Genomic DNA, 21,939 nt, shown 5'->3' on the forward strand with positions numbered 1-21,939 from the left:
GGCCATTTAATCTCTCTCATATCATTTAAGTAGATAAGAGAAACCTGAAACTCTCTTTATACTGCGCTTGCTACTGCTGCCTTAACCGCAATCGGACTCTTGACTTGGTGACGACCATCAGACCATTCAAGCTCGCCAAATACGTAGTCTTTGGCAGAACCAGGTAGCTCAGTCTTGAGGGTTAATTTGAATGTCTTCTCTTGTCCAACCGAATCAAATGTCAGGATCTGTGGATCCACCGAAACAGAAATTCCCGAGGGAGGACGAATAATGGCCTTGTATGTAGCTGGGGATGACCCAACATTCTTCAATTTCCTCATCAAAGTGGCGGAGCCGGCGAGGCTTGGAACCGCGATGGATGGGTAGTTCAAGTCCAGGAGGCTGATAGTGGGCTTGGGGCATTTGTAAGGCACCACCGTCTCGGTAAAGAGGCTGATTTGGTCATCGTTGTAGCCAATGGCACATAGGAAGTTCAAGAGGTCAGTGGTGTTTAGGTCATAGACCAAACCAGGATCCATGGCACGGTTTGGTTGAACGTGTCCAGCTCCATAACTGAAAGGGGTTGCTTTTATGATTGATGAACTCAGCATTGATTCCCTTGCATTATCCCTTGTACTTGCTGCACATCACACCGATTATAAAATCAACAACACAAAACCAGAAAGAGAAGTAGAATTAGGAGTTCCATGAGGAGGCTTGAATGAAGAGGGTTAATTACATACCGGTGGTCATGATGGCAGATCTGATGGCGTAGGGGCTCCAATTAGGGTAGAGTGTCTTAAGGAGGCCACTGACACCAGCGAGGTGAGGACATGACATGGACGTCCCTGACTCAGAGTTGAAGGAAACCCGTCGGGTATCAGAAGGCATACCTGAGGGAGGCGATACTTGGCTCCAAGAGGCGATGATGCTCACCCCTGGTCCAGTGATGTCGGGCTTGAGAATCTCAGGAGTCAAAGTGTTGGGTCCCTGGGAGGAGAATGAGGCCATCAAAGGTGCTGGCTTGGTCTCGAGCTCTGTCGTGACTGGTGAGATGTAAGCTATTGGTGCTTTCGTTGAGTTGATGTACTCGAACAACGCAATACCTTCCGTGAATGACAAATGCGATGCAGGGAGCAGGTGAACGTCGGCGATCACATCGTTCCATGCTAGTATATTGTTAACCAATATCATCCCCACAGCCCCTGCCGAGAGTACATTCGAATCCTTGTCAACCCTCATGCTCCCAACCGTCCTCAAGCACACTACTATCTTACCCTTTACTAGGTTTGGGTCCAGCGAATTTGCGTCACAGTACAAGGCTTTCTCGGGCAAAGCTGCCTTTGCTCTTGCGGCCTCACCTGTCACTAGAGGGTACATCTTGCCGTCAGAGGGTAGGGAAGTCGAGGAGAGGCTCTGCCCTTTCAACTGCTTATTGTTACCAAGCTTCACGTAGGCCACGAATTGGCGATCAATGGTGCTGGCGGCCACCGTAAACAACCAGGGGGCTGTGTTGGAGACAGTGCCAGGGAGTGGACCTTCGTTTCCGGCCGAGGCTACCACAAGGATACCGTTCTTGACTGCGTGGAATGAACCGATAGCCATGCCATCCTTGAAGTAATCTAGTGAAGGGCTTCCTATGGAGCAGGAGAGAACGTCGACGCCATCGTCGATGGCAGCATCAAAACCAGCGATAATGTCAACGTCAAAGCATCCTCTCTTGCAAACCTTGTAGGCAGCTACGCGCGCCTTTGGCGATCCTCCCTTCAACGTGCCGTTGCCGAATCCGAAGACACTGACGTTTTGGACGAAGTTTCCACCGGCAGTCGATAAGGTATGGGTCCCATGACCATTATCATCACGTACGGTGTAGTTGGTGTTCTCTAGGCCACCTACTGCTACACCCCCTTTATTAAAGGCCTTGGCGCCAATCAGCTTCCTAGATATTCCATTTTACCCAAAAAAATGAATCACTAAGGCAATGCTTAATTAATTAATTAACTAATTAAATAATGGAAAAAAGAAGGTGCCAGGATCCTCTCCAATGAGGAATCCGCCCAATGAGTGCCCAATAAGGAATCCGATGTATAGGCTAATTAGCATACATCTCGATGCACACTCGGGGATGTTCATTGGACACTCCCTGGTTTGCAGGCTCATTGGGGAGGAGCTGGATCTACAAAGAAGCCCAAGTGTAGATTACAGGGTAATGATATGTGTAGCTAGGAGTGTCAATTGGTCCAATGATTCCGGTCCTAAGGGGTCAAGGTCAAAACTTGACTAATAAGCTGATCGGTTCCAAACATGAGATCCAAGTCCTGAAAGAAACACCCACAAATTTACTGCCATAGTTATTCCCCCTATATGTTAGAGGTTCGAAAAGCCTTCCATAGTTTCCAAACACCCATTCAAGTGCAATGATGGCTAGTGATGAGAGAATACCAATCTACTTCGTTGTGGGTGAAGGGAAACTAAATCCTTTGTTTTCCTCAAAAATTGTAGGCGATACTTTTAGTTATAAGTTTTGAGTCTTATGACATTGATAGTGGTATAAAAACATAATAATAATCACCCGAAAAGTGGGGAAAAGTGGAGGAAAAAGGAAAGAGAAAGAGAGAAAGGGATCTGACCTATTGCAACGAACTCCGTTAGGGGTGGTGTCTGCACAACCTCCTTTCCACCTTGATGGAATGGGTCCATACCCCTCGTCGCTAAAGCTCTTTGATTCCGGCCATACACCTTAACCACAATCAAGGTGTATCAACAGATATATATTAGAAAAATAGGATAAAAAATACTGGGAAAGAACACAATACAAAAATGAAACTAGAAACTGGATTTTAGTTCGAATAGGGCGAGATATGAATTGTCAATGTTTTAAAAATTATAAGCTATATCATTTCAAGTCTGAATCAGTTCTTGTACGGGGAGAGTAACGACTCTTTAGGTACTGTTTCATGACGAGCTATCTTTTTTCTTCCACAAATACCCCTCTAAACACTTTATGGTATCAGGCATTTGTGGAAGCAAAAAGAACACATATCGTCACGATATTGTACATGCAGTCTTCACGTACGAGGAGTTGTTGAATCGAACTTGTTCAATTCCTGAGATTCATTTTGTTTCCCCCATAAATGTTAGGAACAAATTTTCATGATAAAGTGCATACACAACAACTACAAACAAGGAAGTAGGGTATAACTTGCTTGGAAAATATTTAGGGACATAAAATTGAGGAATTTAACATGATCTTTTAATTGTTACTCGCGAGAACTCAAGAAAAGGACTCCTTTATAAAGTGTTGTTACTATTATATTAACCTTTGGCACTTGGCACCAAACGGATCAACTCAAAAAGAGTGGAGAAGGAACTAAAACGGTGTTGAGGAATGACTTATGAGTGCACGACAAGCTCCCCATATTCTCACATTCTCACCGAGGCTCAAGCATCGAGTCTCAAACTCTTTAGATCAAAAGGGTAAGTAGATGTATCCCAAGAAGAAGAGTGGTATTTTATTTTAAACATGAAATTACTACTTTGCCCATCAAATTAACCATGTCCTCATTAAAGAACAAGAATGAAATCAAATGAAATAGAAATTCTGAAATAGCTCCTTTGCTATTTCAAATTTTCTATTCAACTTAACGAACTTACCACTATCAAGGTTCCCAATAATTGTATCTTCCCCGAATCTAGCCTTGTCCCATAGCGATCCAGGTTGAACTGCACCATTTGTCTCCAGTCCAAGAAAATCCCACGACCGTGTTGTATGTAATTGATGTTCTCTGTTTGGGAAGATTGATATGACATTGGGATGCTCTGCAATATTGATTGAAGAGCAAGCGATGATGAAGATGAAGAACACCCATTAAAATTAAAATGATAAAAATTAAGAACAGATGATGATGAGTGATCATGCTTCGTACTTGCGATCTCAGCTGCTTTCTCTTCTTCAAGGGCCGCAGCAAAACCATTAATATGTCTTGTGTAGGAGTAAATAGTCGATTCTTTGGCCGCCTCGGGGCTGTGTTTGGGTGGAGAAGGGAAGGGGTGGTTGTGTAGAGAATAAGATGTTTAACAAGAGTAGTTCAATTCCCAACATTAAAGAAGAGATTTTGCAGTCAATTTCTGTAAGAATAAAGAAAGTTCCCATTTCTTAATTACCTTCCAACGTAATCTGCCAGAAACTCATAATGAGACTGTTCCGCTTGATCCATATCAACTTGTGTGATTTCTCGGCCATGACCATGTGAATGTGATCCCAAGTATACCACATAAGACTGCAACATTGTGTCCCAATTAAAATATGGGTTATCATAATTAATTTATTCAAATAGAAGAAGAAGAAGAAGAAGAAGAAGAACAGTAAGAGATGAATGCTTGCCTTTTTGACAGCGAACGTGGGTCTCTGCAACATAGAGAAAACCAAAAAAGGGAGAAGGAAAAGCGAAAGCCTTGAGAACCCCCCCATTGGTTCTCTGTGGATTTGCTTCTCCTTCCCCTGTTTTTAATAGCTCTGCTTCAACAAGGAAGCAATTCTTATATAGAACGGTTTCATTGAAAGCAATTCTCTTATTATTGGATTATTCTAGAGAACCGCTTAACCATTGATATGAGAACATCTTAAGAACCGGATCTCACAAAATCATCCTCAAGAAAAGCCATTCCTCAAAACTTAACTTCCTTAAAAAAAGAAAGTTTAGATTAGATAGAAATCCCATTCCCCATCTAAAAATAGGAACACTAAGGCAATGTGTGGTATGCATTCTTGGAATGCGTTTTAGGTTGATTTCGCATTCTCGGATAATAAAAAATAGTTGTTTTTATCGTCCGACAATGCGAAATCGACCTAGAATGCATACCATTAATAAGAGAAAATAATATATAGTTTTTGGGAGAAAGAACGGTAACCGGTGCTATGTGTGGGCGTGTACCTGCACCCAGGCACAGCCCGGCACGAAAAGATTGCCACACCTTTTAGAAAGGTTGACAGGTCCAAGGTGCAGCGGTCTTTTCGTGTCGGAATGTGTCTGGGCACAGGTAAATGCCCACATACAGCACCAGTTAGCGTTCCTTTTCTCATATTTTTTAAAAACTCCATCAATATCACTCTGCAGGCTGTATAAACACCAAACTTTAAAGTCTATTGAAATGTGTTGTGATCTCAAGCTTCAATGTTGAATCTCGAATCACTTACCAATCACACACTGTTACAGTTGGTTACACTTACAAATCACATACGGTTACAGTTACTTATATTTAGGAATACATCAGTTTTCTTGGGAAGTACTCTGTCCTGCTGAGTGGATTTTCAGTGTTATTTTTGGTGGATTAATTCCAAGGGGGTTTCAAGTGGATTCTTGGCTTTTTTATCTTGATCTATCTCTTCTAATTATCAAGAAAAGTTCACATTATTCTACTAATACTTGCGTCTCCCTTGTTTTCACATATATTTGGGTTAGTTTTTTGACTTAGAATATTGCTTAGATCAGTTTCAAAGTTGATATATAAGATTCTCTTGTTGTTTTATATCTTGAATTTTGGTTTGATGTTCTGAAAACTATTGGCTGGTATTCAAGTTCCAGGTTTCAAGGTGAATTCCTGGTTTGTTTTTGATTCCCTTCTAATTTTCAAGAAGAGTTCAGATTTTTCTACATATACTTGCGCCTCCCTTGTTTTCACATATATTTGGGTTAGTTTTTGACTTAGAATACTGCTTGGATCAGTTTAAAAGTTGTTTTATAAGCTTCTTGTTGTTTTATCTCTTGAATTTTAGTTTGAACTTCAGAGATTTTGCAGGCATATTCTATTGTTAAGGACAAACTTCTATTCTTAAGGACAAACTAGCCTCAGGGTAACTAAGATAGTCCCACAAGGGTAAGTGAAGGTTTTTTTTACCCTATTTCAGTCATCTGACTGAAATACCATTTATGCCCAGTTTTAGTCAACAAAGTTGAACAAAAGAACAAGAAAAAATTAATCCATTGGTCTACTTCCAAAGGTAGTTATAATCGATGAAAAAGATAGGATCATGGGAAGCTACTTAACTACAAGGAGTTGCCACCAACAACTATATAAGAGATGTTGATGATAAAGAAGGGATCCACAAATCAATCAAACAAGTCTTTATTTTTATCATTCTTCTTTTTCTTTTACATTTAGTTTTTGCTGGGGTTGGTCCAGGCCCCAATGTCTCATTGGCCCGTGTTTCAAGAGACATTCATTTAGGTTTTGCTTGGAAAATAACTCCACAACAATAAATCTTTTGTGGCCTGTGTTTCAGAAGGCATTGTTTGTATTCAGAGTTGACACTCTGTTATCAATAATGCTATCATTTTTCTATCATTCTTCTTCTTGGCATTGCAATCTTTGCATTTTTTAAAGTCCTTGGATTACCAAGATACTCGTAGAATCCATCATCGTCTGAAGCAAAATCAGAATAGTTTCCTCATTCAACAACGATCTTGAGACCGAATAAATTTGGAAAAACATTAGGGAAGACTGGTTTATGATTGGAGTCCTCACTCCCTCATAAGGGCTTTGTAAAATCGTGAGGATGATAAAAAATTTGGAAGAATTATTCGGATAATTAATTTATTCCCAAACCTTTAGTTTCATCATTTGGAAATGTCAGAGAAAGGTAATGCAAATTAAAACTTATGAATGGAGTTCTTTTTTTTTTTTAATGAGATGATGGAGATTGTGTTCTTGTTTGTATTATCCTTTTTTTCCCCTTTTATTAATATACAAGCTGATCTTTACCTACAAAAAAGGAGATTGTTTTATGGGATACCAATGATCCGGCAGAGGAATTTATTCAATCAAATGAAGTATAGCATATAACTTTCATTAGTCTTTACTTCACAAAAATACAACTTTATGAGATGGTCAAGAATAACAGTAAGATTCATGGTAGATCAATATCTATGCTTCTGGATTGGGAGGAGGGAGGGTTGAAAGCTATGTCGTTGTGTTTTGAGACTAAGAACGAAGGTTGATGATGCCATACTGTGATACTGGATGAATAGGCCATGCCATCTCTAAAATATCATCTAAGCATATAAGAGAAACTTGAAACTCTACATTGCGGCTGCTGCCTTAACCGCAATCTGACTCTTGACTTGGTGACGGCCATTAGACCATTTAAGCTTGCCAAATACGTAGTCTTTAGCATTACCAGGTCGCTTAGTCTTGAGGGTTAGTTTAAATGTCTTCTCTTGTCCAACCGAATCGAATGTCAAAATCTGTGGCTCCACCGAAATAGAAATTCCCGGTGGTGGACGAATAATGGCCTTGTATGTAGTTGGGGATGACCCAACATTCTTCACTTTCCTCGTCAAAGTGGCGAAGCCGGCGAGGTTTGGAACTGCGATGGATGGGTAGTTGAAGTCTAGAAGACTGATAGCGGGCTTGGGGCATTTATAAGGCACCCTCGTCTCGGTGAAGAGGCTGATTCGGTCTTCGTTATAGCCAATGCCACATAGGAAGTTCAAGTGGTCAGTGGTGTTTAAGTCATAGACCAAACCAGGATCCATGGCACGGTTTGGTTGAACATGTCCAGCTCCATAACTGAAAGGGGTTGCTTTTATATTCGATGAATTCAGCATTGGTTCCCTTGCATTATCCCTTGTACTTGCTGCACATCACATCGACTATAAAATCACCAACAAAAAACCAAAGATAGAAGAAGATTTAGGAGTTTCATGAGGAGGCCTGAATGAAGAGGGTTCATTACTTACCGGTGGTCATGATGGCAGATCTAATGGCGTAGGGGCTCCAATTAGGGTAGAGTGTCTTGAGGAGGCCACAAACACCAGTGAGGTGAGGGCAAGACATGGACGTCCCTGACTCAGAGTTGAAGGAAATCCGTCTAGTATCGGAAGGCAAACCTGAGGGAGGTGATGCGTGGCTCCAAGAGGCGATGACGCTCACCCCTGGTCCAGTGATGTCGGGCTTGAGAATCTCGGGAGTCACAATGTTGGGTCCCTGGGAGGAGAATAAGGCCATTGAAGGTGCTGGCTTGGTTTCAAGCTCCGTCGTGACCGATGAGATGTAAGCTGTGGGTGCTTTTGTCGAGTTGATGTACTCGAGCAATGCAATACCTTCCGTGAATGACAAATGCGACGCAGGGAGCATGTGAGCGTCGGCGATCACATCATTCCCTGATAGTATATTGTTAACCAATATCATCCCCACAGCTCCTGCCGAGAGTACATTCGAACCCTTTTCAACCCTTCCGCTTCCACCACCCCTCAAGCACACTATTATCTTACCCTTTACTAGCTTTGGGTCTAGCGACGTTGCGTTGCAGAACAAGGCTGACTCAGGCAAAGCTGTCTTCGCTCTCACGGCCTCACCTATCACTAAAGGGTACATTTTCCCGTCAGAGGGCAGGGAAGTCGGGGAGAGGCTCTGCCCTTTCAACTGCTTATTGTTTCCAAGCTTCACATAGGCCATGAATTGGCGGTCAATGGTGCTGGCGCCCACTGTAAACAACCAGGGGGTAATGTTGGAGACGGTGCCGGGCGTTGGACCGTCGTTTCCTGCTGAGGCTACCACAAGGATACCGTTCTTTGCAGCGTGGAATGAACCGATGGCCATGCCATCTCTAAAGTAATCGCGTGGGGAGCTTCCCAGGGAGCAGGAGAGAACGTCGACGCCGTCATGGATGGCAGCATCGAAAGCGGCGATAATGTCAGCGTCGAAGCACCCTCCTTTCCCGCAAACCTTGTAGGCAGCTACGCGTGCCCTTGGCGATCCTCCCTTCGACGTGCCGTTGCCAAATCCGAAGACATTGGCATTTTGGACGAAGTTTCCGCCGGCAGTTGATAAGGTATGGGTCCCATGACCATCATCGTCACGTGTGGTATTGTAGGCGTTCTCTAGGCCAACCACTGTTGCGGCACCTTTGTGAAAGGCCTTGGCGCCAATCAGCTTCCTGGATACTCCATTTAGCCAAAAAAATGAATCAATAAGTAATGCATAATTAATTAATTAACTAATTAAATAATGGAAAAAAGAAGGCGTCAGGCTCCTCTCCAATGAGGAATCCGCCCACTGAGTGCCCAATGAGGCAACTGACGTCTGGGCTAATTTGCACACATGCCGGTGCACACTCGGGGATGTTCATTGGAGAGTAGGTGGATCTAAAAAAGAAGCCCAAGTGTAGATTACAAGGTAATGAGATGTGCAATTAGGGGTGTCAATTGGTCCGATTTTGGGCTATCGGTTCGGTTTCTTAATGGTTCCGATCCTAAGGAGTCAGGACCAGAACTGAACTAATAATCTAATCGGTTCCAAACACGAGATCCCAGTCCTATAAGAAACATCCACAATAAGCTAATAGAGGTCCGAAATGCCTTCCATAGTTTCCAAACACCCATTCAAGTGCAATGACGATTAGTGATGTGAGAGAATACAAATCTACTTCGTTGTGGGTGAAGGGAAATTAAATCCTTGGACCTTGATAGTGATAGAAAAGCATAATAATAATCACCTGAAAAGTGGGGAGAAGTGGAGGAAAAAGAAGAGAGAAAGGGACCCGACCTGTTACAACGAACTCCGTCAGGGGTGGTGTCTGTACAACCTCCTTTCCACCTTGATGGAATGTGTCCATACCCCTTGTCGCTAAAGCTCTTTGATTCTGGCCATACACCTTAACCACAATCAAGGTATATCAACAGATATAGATTAGAAAAATAGGGTCAGAAAATAATGGGAAAGAATACAATACAAAATTATAAGCTATATCAATTCAAGTCTGAATCAATTCCCGTACATGGAGAGTAACGACTTTAGGTACTATTTCGTGACGACCTATTTTTTTTCTTCCACAAATACCCCTCTAAACACTTAATGGTAACATGGAGAGGCAATTGTGGAAGCAAAAGGACATATATCGTCACCAAGTTGTATGTAAAGTTTCACGTATTTGGAGTTGATTCAGACTCAATTCAAATCCTAAGATTCCAACGAACTTACCAGTATCAAGGTTCCCAATAATTGTATCTTCCCCAAATCTAGCCTTCTCCCATAGCGATCCAGATTGAACTGCACCATTTTTCTCCAGTCCAAGAAAATCCCACGACCGTGTTGTATGTAATTGATGTGCTCTGTTTGGGAAGACTGATATGACCTTGGGATGCTCTGCAATATTGATTGAAGAGCAAGCGATGATGAAGATGAAGAACACCCATTAAAATTAAAATGATAAAAATTAAGAACAGATGATGATGATGATGAGTGATGATCGATGCTTCGTACTTGCGATCTCAGCTGCTTTCTCTTCTTCAAGGGTCGCAGCAAAACCATTGATGTGTTTTGTGTAGCAGTAAATAATCGATTCTTTGGCCGCCTCAGGGCTGTGTTTGGGAAGAGAAGGGAAGGAGTGGTTGTGTGGAGAATAAGATATTAAACAAGAGTAGTTCAATTCCCAAGAATAAAGAAGAGATTTTGCAATCAATTTCTGTAAGAAAAAAAGAAAGTTCCCATTTCTTAATTACCTTCCAACGTAATCTGCCAGAAACTCGTAATGAGACTGTTCCGCTAGATCAAGATGATTTTGTGTGATTTCCGGACCATGTGAATGTGATCCCAAGTACACCACATAAGACTGCAACATTAGTGAGTAATTAAAATATGGGTTATCAGAATTAATTTACTCAAAAAGAAGAAGAAGAACAACAACAACAACAATAAGAGAAAGCTTGCCTTTTTGACAGCGAACGTGGGTCTCTGCAACATGGAGAAAAGCAAGACAGGAAGAAGGAAAAGAGGAAGTCTTGAGAACCCCATTTGTTCTCTGTAAATTTGCTCCTCCTTCCCCTGTTTTTAAAGCTCTGCTTCAACAAGGAAGCAATTCTCATATATAACGGTTTAATTGAAAGCAATTCTCTTATTATGGATTATTCTAGAGAACGGCTTAACCATTGATATGACAACAACACCTTAAGAACCGGATCTCACAAAATCATCCTCAAAAAAAGGCATTCCTCAAACTGTTGATAATTTTGTTAGCCATCAAATCTTAAATTCCTTAAAAAAAGAAAGTTGAGATCAGATAGAAATCACATTCCCCATCTAAAAATAGGAACACTTGGGCAATGTTTGCTATGCATTCTTGGAATGCGTTATAGGTTGATTTCGCATTCTCGGATGATAAAAAATAGTTGTTTTTATTGCCTGACAATGCGAAATCGACCTAGAATGCTTACCAAACATAGCCTAAAACTGTTGGTAAGAGAAAATAATATATAGTTTTTGGGAGAAAGAACACTAACCGGTGCTGTGTGTGGGCGTTTACCTACACCCAGACATACCCCGGAGCGAAAAGATAGCCACACCCACACACAACACCAGTTAGCGTTCCTTTTCCCATATATATATTTAAACTCCATCAATATCACTCTGCAGTCTGTAGGAAAATCGACCTTTAAAGACCATTGAAATCTGTTCTGATCCCAAGCTTCAATGTTGAATCTCGAATCACTTACCAATCACATACAGTTACAGTAAGTTATACTTAGGTGATGACATGTGTCCTTTTGTCTTTCATAAATTTCCCTCCATGTATTCTTAATGGCAACATGAAGGGCATTCATGAAAGAGAAAATACACATGTCATCTCCTAACCATACTTGAAGTGTACATATCCAGATAGATGATACAAACTCGAAAGTTAGAAACCATCAGTCTTCTATTGTTTCATTTTTGCCACATAAATTCTATGGGAAAGTTTTACTTTACTAACGAATCTAAGACCATCATTACTCCCCTCTATATATTGAAGGTCCGAAAATGCCCTTCACTATTCGGTTTACGTCCATCTAAGCACAATGATGACCATCGTTCAAGGAAAACTCGGTCCTAAATATTTTACATTTGCTATATTCTCTCTTTCTAAATAACGTTTATCCTTCTCGCTTAACAGATTTGATAATTGAGGTCTCTGATCAGTTTGATTATTCTGATCTTTTACGTTTATCATTCTCGCTTGACGTTTATGAAGGAATACATCAGTTTTCTTGCAAAGTACTGTGTATTCAGTTCTGTCCTGCTGGGTGGATTTTCAGAGTTATTTTTGGTAGATTCCAAGGGGGTTTCAGGTGGATTCCTGGCTTGTTTACCTTGATCTATCTCTTTTAATTTTCAAGAAAAGTTCAGATTTTTCTACTTATACTTGTGTATCCCTTGTTTTCACATATATTTGTGTTAGTTTTTTGACTAAGAATATTACTTAGATCAGTTTCAAAGTTGATATATAAGCTTCTTGTTGTTTTATTTCTTGAATTTTGGTTTGAATTTCTGAAAACTATTGGCTGGTAAGTGCTTCCTAGTACAATTAAGACTTGTCTGCTTAGCCCAATTTAGAGCTCGGTTTTCATGGAGAATTTGCAGACATATTCAGTTGTTAAGGACAAAATTCCTTTGTTAAGACAAACACTTGAGCAGAAAAGTAGGTGTTGTAGGTAAAAACTAGCCTCAGTCCTCAGGGGCGACTATAAGATAGTCCCACATCAGTGAGTAAAGGAAGACCGTGGTCTATATATGGATTGGAGTCCTCACTACCTCATGAAGTTTTTTAAAAACCATGAGACCGACATTAAGCTAGCTTCGGCGGAGACGAATTCCTAACCTCATTTACAAACTATTGATTTTCTCCATAATCAGTTCTGGCCGGGTCCTCTATTTTGGAATTGTTTGGCATTATTTACATGTTCTTTTGTTGTCTCTATAATTATGCTCTGTTATGAACAGATGAGATTCAAAGAGTCAAAAAAGTAATTCAATAGGAATCTCAGCCATCAATAAAGAAGACACCATCTCTTTTGTGTTTTTTGCAATGAAATTTGCATCCAAACATGCGGAATGTGTTTGTCAAATTGCTACTGATTATATGGCGAATGAAATTAAAAGTGAATTAAAATTTCCAGTTTGAGGACAATTGGAAAAATTAATCGGATAATTAGTTGCGTTCCCACAACTCTAATGTCATCATTTGGAGATGTCAGTGAAGGTCATGTATATCAAAACTTAAGGATGGAGATTTTTTTTTCCCACTTTAAATGAGATGGTGGGATCTTTGTCCCCTCCAGGCAGGCCCAGTTCCCCTAGTGCCTATAATATTTGGGGGTAGGGGTAGGGGGGGGGGCGCAATGACCATCTTACCCCTGCCTGGGCGGGGTCCAACCCCCCCTTATTACAGACACTGGGGATCTGGGCCGGGTAGGGAACTGGAGGAGATAATTTTCCAAGATGGTGGAGATCGTTTTATGGCTACCAATGATCCGACAAAAGAATTTATTCAATCAAGTGAAGTATAATGTACAAATTTCACTAGTCTTATCTTCACAGGTATACAACTTAAGGAGATGGTCAAGAACAACTATAAGATTTATGGCAGATCAATACCTCTCCTTCTAGATGGGAGGAGGGTTGAAAGTGTTTTTCTGTCTTTGAGACTAAGAACGAAACGAGATGTCCTATTGTGTTACTGGGTGAATAGGCCATTTCATCTCTCTCTAATATCATCTAAGCAGATGAGAAACCTGAAACACTCTCTATACTATAGTTGCTACTGCCTTAACCACAATCTGACTCTTGACTTGGTGACAACCATCAGACCATTTAAGCTCGCCAAATACGTAGTCTTTATCATAACTAGGTTGCTTAGTCTTGAGGGTTAGTTTGAATGTCTTCTCTTGTCCTACCGAATCGAATGTTAGGATCCTTGGCTCCACTGTAACGGAAATTCCCAAGGGAGGACTAATTTTGGCCTTGTATGTAGCTGCAGACCCGACATTCTTCAATGTCCTCGTCAAAGTGGCAGAGCCGACGAGGCTTGGAACTACGATGGATGGGTAGTTCAAGTCCAAGAGACTGATAGCGGGGTTGGGTCATTTGTAAGGCACCGTCGTCTCGGTGAAGAGGCTGATTTGGTCTTCGTCATAGCCAATAGTGCATAGGAAGTTCAAGTGGTCAGTGGTGGTTAGGTCATAGACCAAACCAGGATCCATGGCACGGTTTGGTTGAATGTGTCCAGCTCCATAACTGAATGGGGTTGCTTTTATGTTCGATGAATTCAAAATCGGCTCCCTCGCATTATCCCTTGTACTTGCTGCACATCACACAGATGATAAAATCACCAACATAAAACCAAAGATAGAAAAATAAGAATCAGGAGTTTGGTGAGGATGCCTCAAGAAGGTTAATTACCGGTGGTCATGATGGCAGATCTGATGGCATAGGGGCTCCAATTAGGGTAGAGAGTCTTGAGGAGGCCACTAACACCAGCGAGGTGAGGGCAGGACATGGATGTTCCTGACTCAGAGTTGAAGGAAACCTGTTTGGTATCGTCAGGCATACCTGAGGGGGGCGATGCTTGGCTCCAGGAAGCGATGATGCTCACCCCTGGTCCAGTTATGTCGGGTTTGAGAATCTCGGGAGTCACAATGTTGGGTCCCTGTGAGGAGAATGAGGCCATCAAAGGTGCTGGCTTTGTCCCAAGCTCAGTAGTGACCGGTGAGATGTAAGCCGTGGGTGCTTTCGTCGAGTTGAGGTACTTGTACAACACAAGACCTTCCGTAAATGACAAATGCAATGCAGGGAGCATGTGAACATCGGCGCTTACATCGTTCCCTGATTTTATATCGTTAACCAATATCATCCCCACAGCCCCTGCCGAGAGTACATTTGAACCCTTTTCAACCCTCCCGCTCCCACCACCCCTCAAGCACACCACTATCTTACCCTTTACCAGCTCTGGGTCCAACGATGTTGGGTTGCAGAACAAGGCTGTGTTAGGCAAAGCTGCCATTGCTCTCACGGCCTCACCTGTTACTAGAGGGTACATCTTGTCGTCTGAGGGTAGGGAAGTTGGGGAGAGGCTCTGCCCTTTCAACTGCTTATTGTTTCCAAGCTTCACGTTGGCCGCAAATTGCCGGTCAATGGTGCTGGCACCCACCGTAAACAACCAGGGGGCCGTGTTGGATACGGTGCCGGGTGTCGGACCACTGTTTCCGGCCGAGGCTACAACAAGGATACCATTCTTGACGGCGTGGAATGAACCTATAGCCATGCCATCGTATAAGTAATTGTGTGGGGGGCTTCCCATGGAGCAAGAGAGAACGTCGACGCCATCATGGATGGCAGCATCGAAAGCGGCAATAATGTCAATGTCAAAGCATCGGTTGCTACCTGAGACGGGTTTCCAGCACACCTTGTAGGCAGCTACGCGCGCCCTTGGCGATCCTCCCTTCGACGTGCCATTGCCGAATCCGTAGACATTGGTGTTTTGGACAAAGTTTCCGCCAGCCGTTGATAAGGTGTGGGTCCCATGACCATCATCGTCGCGTGTAGTATTGTTGTAGTCGTCTGGCTCAGCAACCACTACGTACCCTTTGCTGAAGGCCTTGGCGCCAATTAGCTTTCTGGATATTTCATTTTCCATAGGCATTAATAAAAAAACTAAATCAATAAGAAAATGCATAATTAAAGGGAAAAAAAAAGAAAGTCTAAGTGTAGATTCCAGGGAAATGAGATGTGGAGCCCACACTGATATACTACCAATGTTAGAGTAATGATATCATTCTTTATGTCGTAATTGGTGTGGAGTGCAAACTCTTTCTAATGCTGGCAGTGTGTGGGAACACTCTCACTAACTTTATGGGAGAAGGATTTCCTATGACACCCGAGTACTAATTCAAGTGTCCTCCCTCCATTTCTGTTTCTTGACAAGAATCTACACTCAGACAATGTGCAGATCTTTTATATTTGTTTAAGAAAAAAACTAGGCATGGGCTGACGAGTAGGCTTGAACACATTATTGAATTTCTTGGTCTCAAAATGTTCTCAGCCCAAACTAGGCAATTTGCAATCCCTCCCCCCACTCCTAACACCTTTTTTATTCCATGCGACCATGCGAAACATCATCCTTGTAAATTCATTGTGAGAAGATAATTTAAGGATTTAAAAGTTGTATGCGATGTTTTTAATTATGAGTTTTGAACTTAATTGGTAGTGGTAGAACAAGCATAATAATCATCAACCAATAGTGGGGAAAGTGGGGGAAAGAGAAAGAGAGAAAGGAACCCGACCTGTTGCAACGAACTCCGTCAAGGGTGGTGTCTGTACAACCTCCTTTCCATCTTGATGGAATGGATCCATACCCCTCATCGCTAAAGCTCTTTGATTCCGGCCATACACCTTAGCCACAATCAAGACATATCAACAGATATAAATCAGAAAAATAGGGTCAGAAAATAATGGGAGAGAACACAATACAAAAAATGAAACTAGATAGTGCAAATTTTAGTTTGAATAGGGCAAGTTATGAATAGTTGATGTTTTAAAAATTGTATGCTATATCAGTTTGAGTCTGAATCAATTCCCCATGTGTGGAGTGTAATGACGCGATCTTTACCTACTGTTTCATGATGGCACATCTTTTTTTCTTCCATAAATACCCCTCTAAACACTTAATGCAGTAACATGGAGAAGCATATTTGTGGAAGCAAAAGAACACATATTGTCACGAAACTGTACGTGAAGTCTTCACGTACTAGGAGTTGATCCGGACACGTTCAAATCTTGAGATTCAATTCGTGCCCAGTCCCTTAAATGTTAGGAAGAAATTTTCATGGTGAAATGCATACATAACGGCTACAAGCAAGGAAGTAGGATAGCTTGCTTGGAAAATATTTATGTCATGAAATGAGGAATTTAATGTGATCTTTTAAATTGCGTTTAGTATGCATTCTTAGAATGCATTCTAGGTCGATTTCGCATTCTCGGACGTTAAGAACAATTATTTTTATCATCCGAGAATGCAAAATCAACCTAGAATACATTCCAAGAATGCATACCAAACATAGCCTTACGTGTTCATTGAGAGAATTCAAGAAAAGGATTCCTTTATAAAGTGTTGACTACTATTATATTAAGTTTTGGTGCCAAAAGGATCAATCAACTCAAAAAGAGTGGAGAAGAAACTAAAACATATTGCATGAGGTATGAGTACACAACAAGCTCCACATATTCTCACATTCTAAATGAGGCTTAAGCCTCAAGTCTCAAAACTCTTTAGATCAAAAGGGTAAGTAGTTTAGAGTTGGAAATTCACATCAATGAGAAGATTTAGATAATTTCATAGACTTAAGAGGAGGAGAAGAAGAAGAGAAAACGTATAATAAAGAACTTACCAGTGTCAAGGTTCCCAATAATTGTATCTTCCCCAAATCTAGCCTTCTCCCAGATCGAACCAGGTTGAACTGCACCATTTTTCTCCAGTCCAAGAAAATCCCACGACCGGGTTGTATGTAATTGGTGTGCTCTGTTTGGGAAGACTGATATGACCCTGGGATGCTCTGCAAATTTGATTGAAGAGCAATCAATGAACAGCCATTATTAAAGTTTTAAATGTTAAAAAAAACAGAAGAGATGATGCTTCGTACTTGCGATCTCAGCTGCTTTCTCTTCTTCAAGGGTCGCAGCAAAACCATTAATATGTCTTGTGTAGCAGTAAATAATCGATTCTTTGGCCGCCTCGGTGCTGTGTTTTTGGGAGGAGAAGGGAAGGGGTAGTGTGGAGAAATTAGATATTAAACAAGAGTAGTTCAATTCCCAAGAATAAAGATGAGATTTTGCAGTCAGTTTTTGTAAGAAAAAAGTTCCCATTTCTTAATTACCTTCCAACGTAATCTGCCAGAAACTCATAATGAGACTGTTCCGCTAGATCAATATCAACTTGTAAGATTTCCCGACCATGTGAATGAGCATGTGAATGTGATCCCAAGTATACCACATAAGACTGCAACATTGAATAATTAAAATATGGGTTATCAGAATTAATTAACTCAAATAGAAGAAGAAGAAGAAGAAGAAGAAGAACAGTAAGAGATGAATGCTTGCCTTTTTGACAGCGAACGTGGGTCTATGCAACATGGAGAAAACCAGAACAGGAAGAAGGAAAAGCGGAAGCCTTGAGAATCCCCTCATTGGTTCTTTGTAAATTTGCTCCTCCTTCCCCTGTTTTTTTTTTTAAGAAAAAAAAGCTCTGCTCTGTATTAATCCAAAAAAGAAGCAGCTCTGCTCGTAGTGGAAAACCCTTTTCAACAAGGGTAGGTGATGATGGAATGGTTTCATTGAAAGCAATTCTCTTATGGATTATATAGAGAGAGAAATTGAGGATCTTAACTGGAACCCTTAAACTGCTTAACCATTGATATGACAATACCTTAAACTGTTGATAATTTTGTTAGCCATAAAAACTTAACTTTCATTAACAAAAGAAAGTTTAGAACAGTCTTTAGACAGGATAGAAATCCCATTAATTCCTTCCCCTTCTTAAAATAGGAAAACTTAAAACTGATTAAATATCTCATCCCCATCTTAAAATAGAAAAAGCCTAAACTGATTGAGATTCTACAGCTGTTGCCAAACTCTATAACTCACTCTGCAGGCTGTAGGAAAACCAAAATTTAAAGAGTATTGAAAAGTGTTGTGATCCCAAGCTTCAATGTTGAATCTCGGATCACTTACAAATCACACACTGTTACAGTTGATTACACTTACCAATCACATACTGTGATGACATGTGTCATTTTGCTTTCATAAATGCCCGTCCATGTACTCTTAATGGCAACATGGAGGGCATTCATGGAAGAGAAATGTCACATGTCATCTTCTAACCATATGTGGAGTGTACATGTCCAGGTAGATGTTCGAAACTCGAAAGTTAAAAATCATCAATCTTCTATTGTGTCATTTTCGCCACATAAATTCTTTGGGAAAGTTGTCCTTCACCCACGAATCTAAGCTCATCATTACTTCCCCTCTATATATTGAAGCTTCGAAAATGCCCTTCACTATTCTCTTAACGCCCATCCAAGCACAATGATGATCATCGATCAAGGAAAACTCTGTCCTAAATTTTTTACATTTGCTAGATTCTCTCTCTCTCTCTCTCTCTCTCTAAAATATGTTTATCCTTGTCGCCTAACAGAGTTGATAATTGAGGTCTCTAGGTTGATTACTTTGATCTTTTACTGATAGTACTATCGAAGACAAGGAGGAGGAAAACCTGACTTGATCCTAGGATGATTTATTCTTTTGAGTCTTCAAGAACTCACTCCAAGCGGGATAGTTTTATCTTTTTATCCCCCTTCATGTTTTATTCGCATGCATGTCTTCTCGAGTTTTAAGAGCTTTATAGATTTATGAAATGGTAAAGTATGTGAGTGGAAATTTGGTTACCACAAATTTATAATTTTATAACATGTTTATTTAATTGCATAATGTGAATGTTAATTAATATGATGACAATAATGCATGTCTTATGGTCTTAATCAGGAAAGAATGTTATGATGAAATTATGCAAGTTAATTATGAGATTATGAATTATGGTAAAGAAAAATACTATGATGTTAATGTGTATGATAATGTCATGTGATCAGATGAAAAAAGGAAGGAAAGAATAGTACAGAAAAAGAAAGAAAGGAAATGAAAGGAATGCAAAAGATATAACCTAGACCCTGTGACTGCCACCCCTTTCTAGTAGGAGGATAGATACTGGATGAGGCTCACATGTAGATTCCTCGCTTGGCCACTGATAATGCTCAGTTCATCACTGGATGCCTTGGTGCTTCGGTGATCAGGATGACCCTAGTGTTTGATAGTGATTCGTTCTAGCATGACTGGTGCCAACATGCGAAGATGATTTATTTTGGCATGATTGGTTATGTTTTCCCCACCTGCTACTGGGAATGTCCAACGATGCCGACTAGAGGTCCCAATGCTTCGATGATTGGGACAGACTAATGTTATGATTGTGTATTCTGCACTTGCCATGTGATATGGCACATGAGGCAGCCATTTATCTTGGTGAGTGCCCTCACTCCTTTGAAGCGCATTTTGGCAGATCACCGTAATGACTTGACTTATGGACTAAATTATTCATGATCTATGATTCTATGTTTCTATTAACTCATTTTATAATAATGTCATGTTTTATGATGTAGATATTCATGTGCATATGCATGGTTGTCGTGCTTCCCTCACTGAGCAAGTTAAGCTCACTTCTCTTGTACACTCTTTTTCTTCAGAGCCCCTGCATGAGAATTGTCGTTGCATTAAGTTAAAGTTTGGCGACAAGGGTTAGGATTTCCCCGGTCGAGAGTATCCCATCTCTTAGAGGACTAGAGATACACTTTAGTTTCCTTTTTGGCATGGTATGTATTTTGGTAGAAAATTATATATATATATGTTGATCCCAGGTTGACACTGAGAGGGGGGTGAATCAGTGTTCTTAAAAAATAATCCCTAAATTCCAACTCGGTGTTGGTGTCGATGCAGAAGACTTCAAGCAAACCTGATTGGCCGGGGCAATACTGTAATTACCAATTCCACAACACTCATGCACGTCCACCTCGCAACCACTGTGCGGCCAGGTCTACCAGACAGTGCGCCCCACTCTGCAGAACAAACACACTCCAATATATGCAATGACAGTAAAGTAGACAAGACACCAAATTTACATGGTTCGGCCAAACTACCTAAGTCCACGGAGCAATACCCTACCCAGGGTTTCGTATATTGCTCAATACACTACTTAAATTTTGACTGCAACAACAGCCCAGGAACTACAATCCTTGCTTCGGTTTGTGCAACAACACAAACGAGGGCAACTACCCTAATCTCTGTACAAGTCCCCACTTGACAGAGTTACAATAATTAATTGCTAATAACATAACCAAATCCCCCAGTACAATGGCCAATATTGGCTTACAATCAAACTAGGTTTTTTTTCAATTAAACATGCAACCTAGAAACTCAAAATGGGGATTTACAATCGAGGATTACCTCTTGTAGAGTAATCCAATAATCGTGAAGCCTCTGACGCATAGAAATCATGTCTATGTACGCTCCACTGCTCAAACCATCTTCAATACGGAGTCATCGAGCATAAAACAGTAATATCATCGACTTTATGTGCTCAAATGATGCTGAAACTCCTTCCAATGGCTTCCTCTAAAAAAAATACCCAATTTCAAAAAAAACTTCGTCCCATTTGGACATCGGATGGCCAAGATACGACCTTCCAAAGTTGAATGCTTCAAAAATTGGTAACCAGTGGCAAATCCGTAAATAAAGAGATTCTTCGTGACAAACGGTGCCCAAAAGGAAAAACACGTCAGAGATGTTCACACTTTCTTCCTTCATAAGAAATGGGGGTGATGTCATGCCAACATCACACTTCACTACACATTAGTTATTTCCTTTATTTCCTCCTTTTTTTCATTTTTCTTTCTTTTTCTTTTAATGAATCAAATCTGATGCAAGATACCGATCCGACGCTCGAGGAGATTCTGGAGTTTTAACAAAATAATGGAGAACGTCTTTCTACAGTATAGCACTTAAACATAAGCCAAAAATTTTGGCTAAGTATATAAACTTTTGCCTATTCCAGATTTGCTCCATTTTTGCGTATCGACACGAAAACATCTATAACTTTCTCGTCCAACACTCAAATGATACGAGACCAGTTGCGTTGGAACCAAGACTCAACGAAATTCATTTCTTGTGAAGAAAAATTCACCCAGAATTTCCATTAACCCTTCCAAAAATGACCTTAAAGTCACTATCATTGCATGAACCTGTGAAATCACAACTTTAACAGTATGAAACCTTCACCTGCTGCTTCGCCCCTTTGCCAAACACTATATAAAGACTTAATATGCTGTTAAATGGTATTTTTCAAGTGCGGGTACCCTTGTAACTCTACCAAATGATCAAAATACCCTTAAAGCTGTGTAGGTGACTATTTGACCATTTCAGCTCTTCCAAAGCACCAATAGCTACTGCCACAAAACCACTATGACCAAATACGTTGCCAACAATGACAACAACATTTCACACACTCCAATGGACTAACAATATATATATTAGACAAAAATGTAAATTTGT

General features: G+C 40.8%; 2 protein-coding genes and 1 pseudogene across 2 annotated transcripts; all 3 read right to left on the reverse strand.

Moving 5' to 3' along the window:
• Window positions 1-56: 56 nt before the first annotated feature.
• On the reverse strand, window positions 57-4,501 carry LOC122640197 (subtilisin-like protease SBT5.4). The gene is made up of 7 exons (XM_043833351.1): window positions 4,364-4,501; window positions 4,144-4,259; window positions 3,906-4,003; window positions 3,634-3,798; window positions 2,610-2,718; window positions 723-1,918; window positions 57-619 (listed from the first exon to the last, which is right to left on the reverse strand). Exons 1-7 carry the CDS (start codon window positions 4,448-4,450, stop codon window positions 57-59), a joined length of 2,334 nt encoding a protein of 777 aa, XP_043689286.1. The 5' UTR covers window positions 4,451-4,501.
• Window positions 4,502-6,872: 2,371 nt separating this feature from the next.
• LOC122639547 (subtilisin-like protease SBT5.4) lies at window positions 6,873-10,805 on the reverse strand. Its single transcript, XM_043832411.1, has 8 exons — window positions 10,690-10,805; window positions 10,482-10,591; window positions 10,243-10,340; window positions 9,961-10,125; window positions 9,526-9,634; window positions 7,719-8,917; window positions 7,045-7,615; window positions 6,873-6,909 (listed from the first exon to the last, which is right to left on the reverse strand). Exons 1-7 carry the CDS (start codon window positions 10,771-10,773, stop codon window positions 7,059-7,061), a joined length of 2,322 nt encoding a protein of 773 aa, XP_043688346.1. The 5' UTR covers window positions 10,774-10,805; the 3' UTR covers window positions 6,873-6,909; window positions 7,045-7,058.
• Window positions 10,806-13,538: 2,733 nt separating this feature from the next.
• On the reverse strand, window positions 13,539-17,973 carry LOC122640198 (annotated as a pseudogene).
• Between the last annotated feature and the right edge of the window lie 3,966 nt (window positions 17,974-21,939).

This window comes from Telopea speciosissima, chromosome 9, assembly GCF_018873765.1.
Source record: "Telopea speciosissima isolate NSW1024214 ecotype Mountain lineage chromosome 9, Tspe_v1, whole genome shotgun sequence".
Taxonomy (NCBI): Eukaryota; Viridiplantae; Streptophyta; class Magnoliopsida; order Proteales; family Proteaceae; genus Telopea; species Telopea speciosissima.